This window comes from Lissotriton helveticus, chromosome 8 (genome assembly GCF_964261635.1).
Source record: "Lissotriton helveticus chromosome 8, aLisHel1.1, whole genome shotgun sequence".
NCBI lineage: Eukaryota > Metazoa > Chordata > Amphibia > Caudata > Salamandridae > Lissotriton > Lissotriton helveticus.
The window spans coordinates 1,407,142,545-1,407,154,723 of record NC_136069.1 but is presented as its reverse complement, the minus strand read 5'-3'; the positions used below and the strand labels follow the sequence as shown (position 1 = coordinate 1,407,154,723).

Sequence of the window (12,179 nt, the reverse complement as noted above, 5' to 3'; positions counted from 1 at the left end):
GTCAGGACAGCAGAGCTCGGACTCACTGCGGGGCTGGGGAGAGCAGCCCGGAGTGGGACTGGAGAGAGAGAGATAGTAGGGGAGTCACCCATTGGGCCCGGACTGGGAATAGAACAGACCTGGAAAACGGGGGCCCCGGGAGTGGAGGGGTGGCGTGCCCAATACTCAGTGAAGGGGAGAGGAGAGCGCAAGAGTACAGAAACAGCTTTAAGTGTCCACACTGTGTGCCCGGCACCAGAGAACTGAATGGGAGTTGTGAGAGGTCGCATCATAGTCCCTGTGATGACGGAAATGAGCGCAGCCTAGGGAATATGGGGAACCAGGAAGGATCGTATCGGATACTGAGCGATACTAGGCAAAGGGAGAGTAGCGACCAGAGGGAAAATAACAGAGAGGCGTACGGTGAAAGGAGAGAAGAAGAAGAGAGTGGGCAGAGCAAGAGTGGGGGTAACAGGCCCGTGTTCCATCACCTTCCAAGATCGGATGGCCGAGCATGGGACCTGGAGAGATGGGAGCAAGGGAGAGCACTCATTAACTCTCCCGAGCCCAAACGTAGAGCTCGGAGTTGGGATGGTAGGGAGACCAGTGAGCCCCCTTCGAAAGACATATTGCGAGCTGAGATAAAAGCTAAGAGACTCGATGTCGCCAGCTTAAGGTCAGACCTGGATGACATGATAGATGGTACCCTGCCTTTAGAAAGAATGGAAATGTATGAGCAGGATGAAATACTGTATATGGCAAAGGACATCACTCGAAAGGCGAGAGCAATCCATGAGAAGTTAGTCGAACTAGCAGGCAAATATATGGTGGACCTGTCAAGAACCAAAGCATTACAGGGTAACCACAGGCTACATTACACAGATCGAGACCTAGATGAGAGGAGAACGATTGGGCTGAAAACGCACATAAGGGAACTGATCACTGGAATAAGGACATGGAGGGCACTAGATAAGTGGGAAGAGAGGTGGTCCAAGAAAGGGACCGTCAGGAGAAGCACGCTTGGTATGACACCAGGAAGGCTGCAGGGAATAGAAGCATACCCTTTGCGTGAAGTCGCCAATGGGAACTATGTGCATGTCCCTTGGAGTAGGGGAGATTTAGCTGCTTTTACCACCTCCTTCCCCAAATTGCGGGAAAACCCAGTGGAGTGGTACAAGCAAGTCGAGAGATTTGTAAAAATCTCAAAGGTCCTATGGATAGATCTGAACACGCTGTTCGACATTGTAGTACCAGGAGATCTGTGGACAGCATGCAAGGTTAGCGCTGAGTGGCCCACAACGGAGCCGGAGAGAGATGCTAAGACTAATGGGCCGTCCGAGATTGTGATGGCAAAATTCGAGAGAGTGATGACTTGGCTGAAAGAGAAAGTGCCAATGCAAGACATAGATTGGGTCAGAATAGACCGAACCAGACAGGAACCCAAAGAGACCGTCCACGAATATTACGAGAGATTGCTGAAGGCGTTTAAACAGTATAGCGGCTTGGATGTAATGGATCCAAAAGACATAGGGCAATTCGTGTCCAAGTTCGTCCTGGGACTGAGACCGGATATTAGTTTAATGATTCAGCAACACTCGATTTGTTGGCAAAGTAAACCCCTAGACGAAATACTGAGGTATGCCAGGTACTGCTGTGATGAGATAGACTCCAAGGCTAAGAAACTAAAAGAAAAGTTGATGGTGGTACAGATGCAGGCAGCAGGGAAGGGGGGACAGCAGCAACAGCAGCAAGGAACAGGTACAGGAGGAAAGAAGCAGTACAGTCAGAACAAGGGCAATGAGGAGAGTTCCACCTTTAGACCCAGAATAGACATAGCTGCCTTGAAGAAAACGACTAGGTGCCACCAGTGTAACGAGGTGGGGCATTGGAAACGCGAGTGTCCCTACAATGTAGAGATAGGAGAACAAGAGGAACAGGAGGAAGAGGTCCAGAGAGTGCCTACGAGAGGGGTGACGCCATACCAGGGAAAGGTGCTAAAAGGGGGGGGGGCTCCTCCCCGAGCCCAGTTCCCGCAACCTCCTCGAGTAGGGACTATGGGTAAGACCTATAGACAGATGCCCCTGTTTGTAGAAGGAGAAGAATGCTATTATGTGGACCCATTAACCGGACAGAGAGTGGAAAGAGAAGACTGCACCCTCGGGGCAGCCTTGGAGGTGGACCAGAGGGGACCCTATGTCGAAGCAGAAGTAGCAGGGTGCCCCACGACATTTCTGGTGGACACAGGAGCCACTAGGTCCACGATCAGATCAGCTGCAGTTCCAGACCTGCCCATGTCTGGAGAGACCATACAAGTGGTGGGGGTCGCAAACAGGAGAATAACCAGCCAATTGACAGAACCAGTACAGGTGAAAATAGGGAAGTACAGCGATGAGCACCAGTTTGTGGTTTGCGATTCAAGTCCTGTGTGTCTGCTAGGCAGAGACCTGTTGTGTAAATTGAATTGTACAATATACTGTACACCTCAGGGAGTGGAGGTATTGACCAATGATGATGACGCAGACTTCAAAGTTGCAAACTCAAGAATATGCGTGGAGCTGTACCCTACTTTGACAGTAGATGAGCTCCCCTGGGACTTGAGAGAGACAGTGGCACCAGAAGTATGGGACTTCACTGGGGAAGGGATTGGATTGGTCAAAGGGGTGGACCCAGTGAAAATTGTAGTGAAACCGCATGCTGAGTTCCCAAGAACACCCCAATATAAATTGACTCCAGAAACGATTGCAGGCATAAAGCCCGTGATCGAGTCCATGATTAAACAGGGAATACTGAAAGAAATCGTGGGTAGTCCATGCAACTCCCCGATTATGGGTCTGCAGAAACCAAATGGGAAATTTCGGATAGTGCAGGACCTTCGAAAGATTAATAACATAGTCGTTTCGTGTTGTCCAGTGGTACCGAATCCATCAGTGATACTGTTTCAGATTCCATTCCAAGCTGAGTGGTTCACTGTGATTGATCTTTTTCAGGCTTTCTTTTCGATCCCTCTGGACGAAGAAAGCCATTTTCTTTTCGCATTTAAGCTGGAAGGTCGCGTTCTAACATGGTGTCGTATTCCTCAGGGGTATACAGAGAGCCCATCGATCTTTAACCAGCTTTTGAAGAAAAATCTTGAAAGTCTAGTGCTGCCCCAGAAGTCAGTTCTGGTCCAGTACATAGACGACCTCCTCGTGGCGTCAGAAACAGAAGAAGCTTGCAGGGAGGACTCCATTGCTTTGTTAAATCACCTAGCTGCCAATGGGCACAAGGTGTCCCCGGGAAAATTGCAGTACTGCCTGACAGAGGTGCAGTACTTGGGACACAGAATAGAGAAAGGCAAACGAAAGGTGTCACCAGACAGGATAGAGGCGATCATGAAAATGAATGCGCCTAAGACACAGAGAGAGGTCAGGATGTTCCTAGGGATGGTGGGTTATTGCCGACAGTGGATCGCGAACTTTTCACTGAAAGCAAAGCCCTTGCAAAAACTGACGCATAAGGAGGTGAGCGATCCGGTACCATGGGACAAAGACTGTTTGATGGCATTCCTACAGCTGCGAGAGGACCTGTGTCGTGCTCCGGCATTGGGAATGCCTGATTACAATAAACCATTTTTGCTTTACTGTTGTGAGAGAGAAGGTTGCGCGTTGTCTGTGTTAGTCCAAATCCATGGGAATGCCCGCAGACCAGTTGCTTATTTCTCGGCTACTTTAGACCCAGTAGCCGCAGCGTTGCCCGGATGTCTCAAATCCGTTGCTGCAACGGGTGTCAGCATTGAAAGATGTGAAAATATCGTCATGGGGCACCCGTTAGAGGTGTGCGTGCCCCATTCTGTTGAACTGTTGATGACCAGGACCAAAACACAGCATCTGACCAACAGCAGGCTCACGCGCTATGAGCAAGTTATTCTTGCTGCAGAGAATGTGACCCTCAGGAGATGCTCTGTTTTGAACCCTGCCACCTTGATGCCACTCCCAAATGATATCGAGGATGATGATGAATGTACAGACCATGACTGCCTCGATGTGACTGAACTATGCACCAAACCCAGACCCGACATCGTAGATGAGCCACTGACCGACCCAGACGAAATTTTCTTTGTCGATGGCTCATGTGTAAGAGACGAAGTTGGGCAGTTGAGAGCAGCTTATGCTGTTTGTACAATTACTGGAGTTGTAGAAGCTGGGTGCCTGGAAGGAGTACACTCCGCTCAGGTAGCCGAGATTATTGCCTTGACACGTGCTTGCTTGGCAAGCAATCAAATTCGAGTCACCATATACACCGACAGCCAATATGGTTATGGGGTGGTTCATGATTACGGGCAGTTATGGTCTCAAAGAGGGTTCATGACCTCTTCAGGCTCTCCCATTCGCAATGGAGAGTTTGTGCGTCTGTTGTTAGAGGCGTTGCAATGCCCAGCAGGTATCGCAGTTGTAAAGTGCACCGCACATACCAGAAATGAGGACTTCGTTTCGAAAGGCAATAGATATGCTGATGAAGTTGCGCGGTATTGCGCGGAACAAGGGTACTCTTTCACAGAGGTGGAAGTGGGTGGAATAAATGTAAGGACTGAATTAGCCATGATATTGGAAACTGTTGATACTTGGGACGAACTGGCAAACATGCAAGAAAATGCTCCTGATTTTGAAAAAGAAACATGGGAAAAGGCAGGATGTGTAATGGGGGAGTCCCATTTTTGGGTCTCAGCAGATGGCAGAGCAGTGTTGCCCAATGAGATGGTGAGTCCAATGGCCAGACTCATACATGGTCCCGTACACTTAGGGAGAGACGCTATGCTGAGAGTGTTTAGACAGACCTGGTACAATCCTAAGTTTAGAATAGCAGCAGAAGCAGTGTGCCAGCGTTGTGTGACCTGTCAGCAGCTGAACGTAGGGAAAAGAACACCAGTTGCACTGAGTCACATAGGAAGGTCTGGAGGTCCATTCAATCGAATGCAGATAGATTTCATTGAAATGCCGAGGTGCAACCGCCTCCGCTATGTCCTGGTGGTTGTTTGTGTGTTCTCCAGATGGGTTGAGGCATACCCTACACGTAGGTGCGACACCCTCACAGTGGCCAAGTTACTGCTTAGGGAACTCATTCCGCGCTTCGGGGTGCCGGCCTCTTTGGAATCAGATAGGGGAACGCATTTCAACAGCGAGCTTGTGAAGATGATTTGTGCAGCTCTGAATATCGATCAGAAGTTGCATTGTAGTTACCGACCAGAAGCCTCAGGAATTGTGGAGCAGATCAATGGCACGATCAAAGCCCGAATTGCAAAAGTGTGCTCCTCAACGACCCTGAGTTGGCCTGACGCCCTGCCATTGGTCCTCATGAGCCTTCGTAGTACCCCAGACAGAAGAACGGGGTTGTCACCACATGAGGTGTTAATGGGGAGAGCAATGAGGCTGCCATCTGTCCCAACTACTGCACTGTTAAATATCACAGATGATATGATCCTGGACTATTGTAAGGGGCTGTCTGACGCCATTCGTTCTGTGTCCCTTCAGGTGCAGGCTGCCGAGGTTCCATCGTGCCAGGGCCCGTGCCATGACCTGTATCCTGGGGACTGGGTCCTGGTGAAAAAACATGTGAGAAGAAGCTGCTTGGATGTTCGTTGGCGTGGGCCCTTCCAGATCATCCTGATCGCGAATACGGCTGTGAAGGTGGGAGGCCTGCCCAATTGGATCCACGCGTCACATACGCGAAGGGTTCCAGCACCTCGGGAAGAAACAGCTCCTCTCTCGGATAGACGTCCAGCGGAGGACCGAGAAGCCATAGAGGGGGCTAGTCAAGCTGAAGAGGTGCCAGCGGAAGCAGGGAACGAGTCTGACCAAGCTGAGGACGGTCAGTATAACAGCGAAACAGACGACGCTACAGAAGGAGAAAGTAGCTGGGAGTACGAGTCAGACACTGACAGGTCTGACAGAGAGCGAGAACAGACAAGAAGGAGAAGGAGTAGAAGGGCACGTGGAGAAGCTAATTGGCCGCAAAGAAGGAGCTCTAGCCTGAGGTCAACTCCAGAGGTAACCCTTCCTCCGATATCAGAAGACTCAGACCCGGAAGAAGGTGCTCAGGGCGCTGAAGCACCGGACCGAAGAAGGTCAAGAAGAGTGCGTGTGCCTAACAGAAGATACTCCACACCTGAGTGGACATATCTGGCGACAAATGTCTTTGAAACAGGAGACAGGGAGGATTCGAGCGGTGGTGGTGTCCAGTTCTGAGCCCATCGTCACCGTGGAAATACGACTGTTGGTACCCGGAGTCGAACAAGAAGGGTCACTAACATTCATGCTCCCCAGACCTCCCCGCCTCAGCAAGTTAAAACACATGTTTCTTTCAGAATTGCAATTCCCCGACTTTGGTACAACGATAACAGCCCATGAAGAGCACAATCTTCGTTTGGAAATACTGAACTTTGCTATCGAAGCTGCAGGTACAAACCTGATAGTAGATGCTTAAAGGACTTTGTAAATAAAGCGAGCAGAAACAAAGAAGATTACCTAGCGCCCAGGAAGCAGAGAATATTAGGGAACTTCCCTTGAGTTGATGGAGAAGGGCTAGGGTTGTCTTTATTGAACTGTTAAAGGACTTTTGCGAAGAAGGTTGTCAGCTTCCAGTTGTGTGGATTCTAAAGACAAAAGGATTAAAAAGAGACTGTAAAGGAACGAGAAGAAAAGAACTTTTTGCTAAGATAAGAGAGAGCCATATTGTCTGACGAAATGGAAGCCGGCACCCAGAACCGCAGAGCTAAATGTATAATAGGTACACTAATAGTAGGAGTGATAATATTAATAGCTTTAGTGGTAACAATTTCTTATGTAAAGGGACATGAGGAAGAGGCGAAGGTAACTGATGTGAAATCTGTAGAAACGCTTACACCCACTGTTGCTGGTGAGAAAAGGGAAAACACTCAAGAGAAAGCGTTATTAGCTGCAGAAGCCCGCAGGTTACACGTAGATGAGTCCCAAGGAGACTTTAGGTCAAATGCTTATGCTAAACTCTTATATGAATACGTGGATGCCATGGAGGTTAAGGACTGTTACGTCTGCATGCAGTTGCCGGCGTCTGTAGATGAAGGCATTAGATATCATCACCTCCCGCTGACATATGGCATTACATGTAGCTTATTGCTTAGTATATTTTATGAGAGAGATAGTTTTGAATACTATTTCTCCAACTATGATTCAGTGTTGCCAGAAGTCCCAAATTATAAGCAGATGAACAAATGGGACTACTGGAAGAGTGAAGACAGATTGGCTAAGTTCTTCATTCCTTGGATTACCTTAGATACTTCACATGCCCGTAGAAATAACCTGACATGCAAAGTGTCAGAAGTCGAGAAGAAGTTCATAGGGCAGGTGGATGATCGTTACAGGAGACAAAAGATTTTGAAAAAATCAGGACAATGGAAAACAGATTGGACCGAGGAAGAGAAGGCACACAAGAGAAAGGGTAGTAGTGGTCCAATAGCTTTAGATAAGACGCAGAGAGGAAAGCTATGTCTTCACCGAGCCAAAACGTATTATGAAAATGTATACGTGGGAGAAGTCGACTGTGAACATGCTTTCAATATAGAGTACTATACTAAGGATTTCCTGAAGGGAATGCAAGTGATTCCAAATGTGTATTTTGTATGTGGAAGAAATGCCTATGTGAGACTACCTGACAACTGGTATGGATCATGTTACCTAGCAATTGTCTTCCCCAAAATATATCATGCACAAGACTTAGTGATCATCGAGGGCAAGACATCATCGAGGGGAAGGAGAGATGTAGGAGATGCAGAAATGGTTGGAGATGTCTTTGGAGCTATGTTCCCTCTTTTGGGACTAATCCTTAATGATGTTAAAATTAGACGACTGGCAACAGTCGTCGACAGGTTGTCTGCCAGCACTGCTCAGTCCTTAATGCTGGTAGAAGGAGAGATGCAATCGATAAGGGCTATGGTTCTTCAGAACCGTCTTGCGTTAGATGTCCTACTAGCAAAAGAGGGCGGAGTCTGTAAGGCTTTGAAGGTCCAGGAATGTTGTACTTACATTCCAGACAATTCGAAGCCCCTTGAGAAAGTTATTAGGAACATAACTGATATTCACAAGGAGATCGAAGACTTGAGTAGAGAAAATGTCTGGGAAAAGGTGGGCCACGGAATGAGTGAAGTTGGAGGGTGGATCTCCACCTTAGGCAAAAGCTTTGTGTGGTATATACTAAAACCTATCATCATAATATTGATCTGTGGGATCATATTGTGGGGATTGGTGAGGGTATTCAAATGGTACAGAGCAAGAAGGTCAGAAAGGGCCCAAAGAGAGCAGCTGCAGAGATTGGCTGCCATACAAGATAATCAGTACAGGAGTCTGAGGGCTCTGGAAGCGCAGAGACAAGTTATGCTAGCAATAACTGCAGTTTAAATGTTAGTGATGACCCCGAGAGGTCATCAAAGGGGGGAACTGAGAGAGCGCAAACTGACCTAAATGTATGAGTGCATCACACTTACCTGTAGTAAGCACAAATCATGAGGAGAAATGCCATGAGTGCTAGTAGTATCTGCAATTATATTCTGAATGTATAGCTAATGTAGAGATTTAAGTAGAAGTGGAACTAATACAGAAATGTGTGACACTATATGATTTTATTAGATGTGATTATTCCTGAATCCATGTCGTATAGCTGCTAAAATGTAAGATGGCATGTGGTTAAACGCAGAATGTGGTAGGCCTCAGGGCCAGAGCTAGAAGGGAAGGGGAAGGTGTTTCTTTTCACGACATAGATTGAAATAATGTTTTGGTCATTGCATTAATGGGCCATGATTTATAGATGTGTTTACTGAATAATAGAATAAGAGTATTAACATGCTTTAATTAATGAAGAAGTTGAATGCTATAATCATTATGAGAAATGCTGTAGGCCTGAAATGTTTTAACATTGATTTACACGTACATGTCTGGGCCGAGAAATGTTGCGAACCTTTTTGGAAGTCTATGAGAGTTGGGTTCTTGGCTGCAGATGTCTGTCTGCAAGAGAAAGGGAGGATCCGATTATAAATAATATGAATAGAGGTCTGTTCAGTAGACGGCCCAGACATGGAGGAGGGTTCTGGAATGTTTAAGGGGTATCAGCGGGCCGGAGAAGAGTCTGAGAAGCAAGGTCAACTCCAACGTATGAGGCCCAATACAAAGCAGCATGGAAAAAGCCAGAAGCTACACCACGTGAGAGGCGTCTCATGAGGGGCGTCTCAAATGTTGTTGACTGTTTTGTATTAGGGACAGCACCCCTGGGTGGAGTTAGAGCAGATACCTGAGGACCCTTTAGAGAGCGGATGGGTAGGCAGAGAGGGGTCATGACTGGAGAACTATAGGTTTTCACCAAGAGACTAAGAGTGAGTGACTTCCCTTGGGGGTCATTCACTGCTGACACCTTTGTTAGGTTGGGATTTGGTTAAGTAGGGATACCATCTAGAGCAGGGTAGGGACAGCCTAACCTGTGTGTTTTCCTCCAACTTAAATGAAGGAGAGATATGCGTCAATGCTGATAGCTTTATTATTCTTAGAACTTGTGTTAGTAATTTCCGTTGCTCGTCTGAGGGCTTTCAGAGAGCACATGTATGTAGTTGGACCTGTGTATCTCGTGAATCTCATTCTGAGATGCCTGTATTTGCAGCTTATCCTATCCTTACAATAAACTTTTGAAAGCTAGAAGTTGTTTGTGATCTTTTGGAGCGGGGTCCTTTATTGGGTGAACTAGCTTGGTAACAGAGGCACTTTCTTCCTTCAATGACAGGCAACAAAGGTTCAGTCGACCAGATCGGGGTTTAGATCAATAGTGATAAGGTATCGATCAAAATCTCGCCCTTCCAATTACACGGGCACTCTGACAGCTCGTAATTAAGATTAATCACTCTGCCATGCTCGCTCTCGCAGACAAAATGCCACATCGGGCACGCGTACATTACTTACAGCCTATCACTTCAAGGCTACTACATACACAGCACAGGGAAGACGAATCACTGACCAGATGCCAGAAAAAGCAAAGGAATGTGTGGAATTCCTCTCACCAAGGCCCTTCTTCTTCTTCTTCTTTTTTTTCTCCTTTAACATTAGTTCTCTAACTCCTCCCCTTTCAGGGGAAGGAGTCCGAGCCCTAAAAACTACATTCAGCATACGCAATGGATAACTTATTGAATCTATGCTTTATGCATCTTCTATTATTGTATCCCCCAATGTCATCTCTTTACAAGATGAATCCCTGATCCGTGAGACTAAGCATCGTCCAATGTTATGAAGCTCAAAAGTGCCTCAAAAAAGCATTTCTCATGTACATCATCAATACATTGCTTTTCATTTTTGTTCCCACCTGGTATATACTTGCAGATGAAGTTGTGTTTCATATTACACCTGTCATCGTTCCACTGATAAAGGTAGGGGCCGCCAATGCCGGGGTTCGCAGTCGGTTGATGATACATTACAACGCAAGCTTCACTTCCGCATGAGGGTTCATCAATGTACCAGTTTCTAACACAGATAAATAGAAAGCATGGCTTAAACTTGATGGCAATTGGAAGAGTAGGAGACATTGTTCTACTCAACATGATGACATATTGCACTACAAAGGCTGCACTACTGAATGTCTATGCCAACAATCTTGTGGGACAAGAATATCATGGACAAAATATCGAAAGGTAAGTGAATATATGGAAGTATATATTTACTATTCTTAACTCCACATCTAGGTACTATAAAGATGTATGTGCCACACAGGTACATAGTCCTTGATATTATGTCCCACTGATATTCTTGGCTCTATATTTAGGGTGCACATTGCAAGTGACATGCCTGGGCCTGATTTGCAAAGATCGATGCATGAGTATATATGACTTACTCTCGTAGTACTCTTGGATTACCTGTGAATTACTTTTATAACTCATTGAATTTGTTTCACAGCACCTTTACTCTAATCTATAATTAAACTATTCATTGTTCCGTGACGCAATCACTGTCTCAAATATCAAACCCTTTATTTAATTTTTTTTAAAAAAAAGGAAATTATGGTACACGCATCATTTTGGCATATTTGTAGGTTTCTTGTAATCTTGACTTGCAGCAAATAGATAAAAAAAATATATGGAGAACCTTGCCACTCAGTTCGCACAAATGTATCCCTACAAGTCGTTGCGACCCTTTACCTGAAATTTGAACTGGTTCCATCAACCCATTCGTACATGTCGGAGCAGGAACTTGCTGAAGTCTGAGATCTTCCGTTTCTCCAGAGTCCAATCCAGAAATCGCCATCGGAAATTCCAGAGCCGGGTTTTGTGAGGTTTTGCAGTAAACCCTTGATCAGTGTCTGCTCTGCTTCGCTTTCAAGACTCAACAGAACTCCATCCCCGATTTCGCAGGCTTGTCGAGCCTCCTCAAACCCAAGGCGCCTTGAGATTTCATGGAAGTAGGCAATCTTGTAACAGGGCTCGTGGGCGTTCCCCAAGCACACCTTCTGACCTAAAATGGAGGTAAAAAAATATATGAGTAAAACTATTTCTTAACGATTGACGAAACACTGTAGCATCCCACAGTACGTGCAAAAGATATAAAGGCTGCACAAGACGTCGATTTGATTAAACCTTTGATATGCTGATAAGCTATAGTCAGCTATTGTAGCAAAGAAGAAACATAAGTGTATGGAATTTAGAATTTTATCATAAAAATAAAACTTATCAAAACATTTTATTTGCAAAACCAATTAAATTCTTCAGTATGAATCTGTGAGCTCAGAGAACCTGTAGGTGGCTGTTGCATGTGATTATGGGCACTAATTCGACATTAATGCGGTTGTAAGTCACATCAGAGTTACATGCTACATACTGCATGATATTGCACTTCCAAGAAGTGTGTGTGCTCGTTGGAAAATGCATAAATGATGATGCACAGCAAATAGTTGTCGGCCACCAATGCCGTTCACCACAAGTCAGATATCCAGATATTAGAAAACTGATCAGGATGACAATGCCATATGCTCGTTATCATGCGTGGGTAATCTGTTAATAAGGTGACATTCACAGTTGTATGTCACAATGTCAAGGTCAAAAATATTGACCTGCGCATGTATGGACTCCACAATATTGACTATATAGTCAACCACCATCTTATACGATCATTTATACTAACATATAGTCAACCGGCTACTCACACTACAAACATGTACTCAAA

At 45.9% G+C, this 12,179-nt stretch overlaps 1 protein-coding gene across 4 annotated transcripts in view; it reads right to left on the bottom strand.

Annotated features, from left to right (window-relative positions):
* The window catches only part of CHODL (chondrolectin), a 354,289-nt gene that overhangs the window by 175,330 nt on the left and 166,780 nt on the right, over positions 1-12,179 (bottom strand). For all 4 annotated transcript variants that reach the window (XM_078656213.1, XM_078656212.1, XM_078656214.1 and 1 more), the window contains exons 2-3: positions 11,159-11,471; positions 10,330-10,487 (exon numbers count right to left, since the gene is read on the bottom strand). In XM_078656213.1, coding sequence (XP_078512339.1) covers positions 10,330-10,487; positions 11,159-11,471 — 471 coding nt within the window. The remainder of the gene's footprint in view (positions 1-10,329; positions 10,488-11,158; positions 11,472-12,179) is intronic.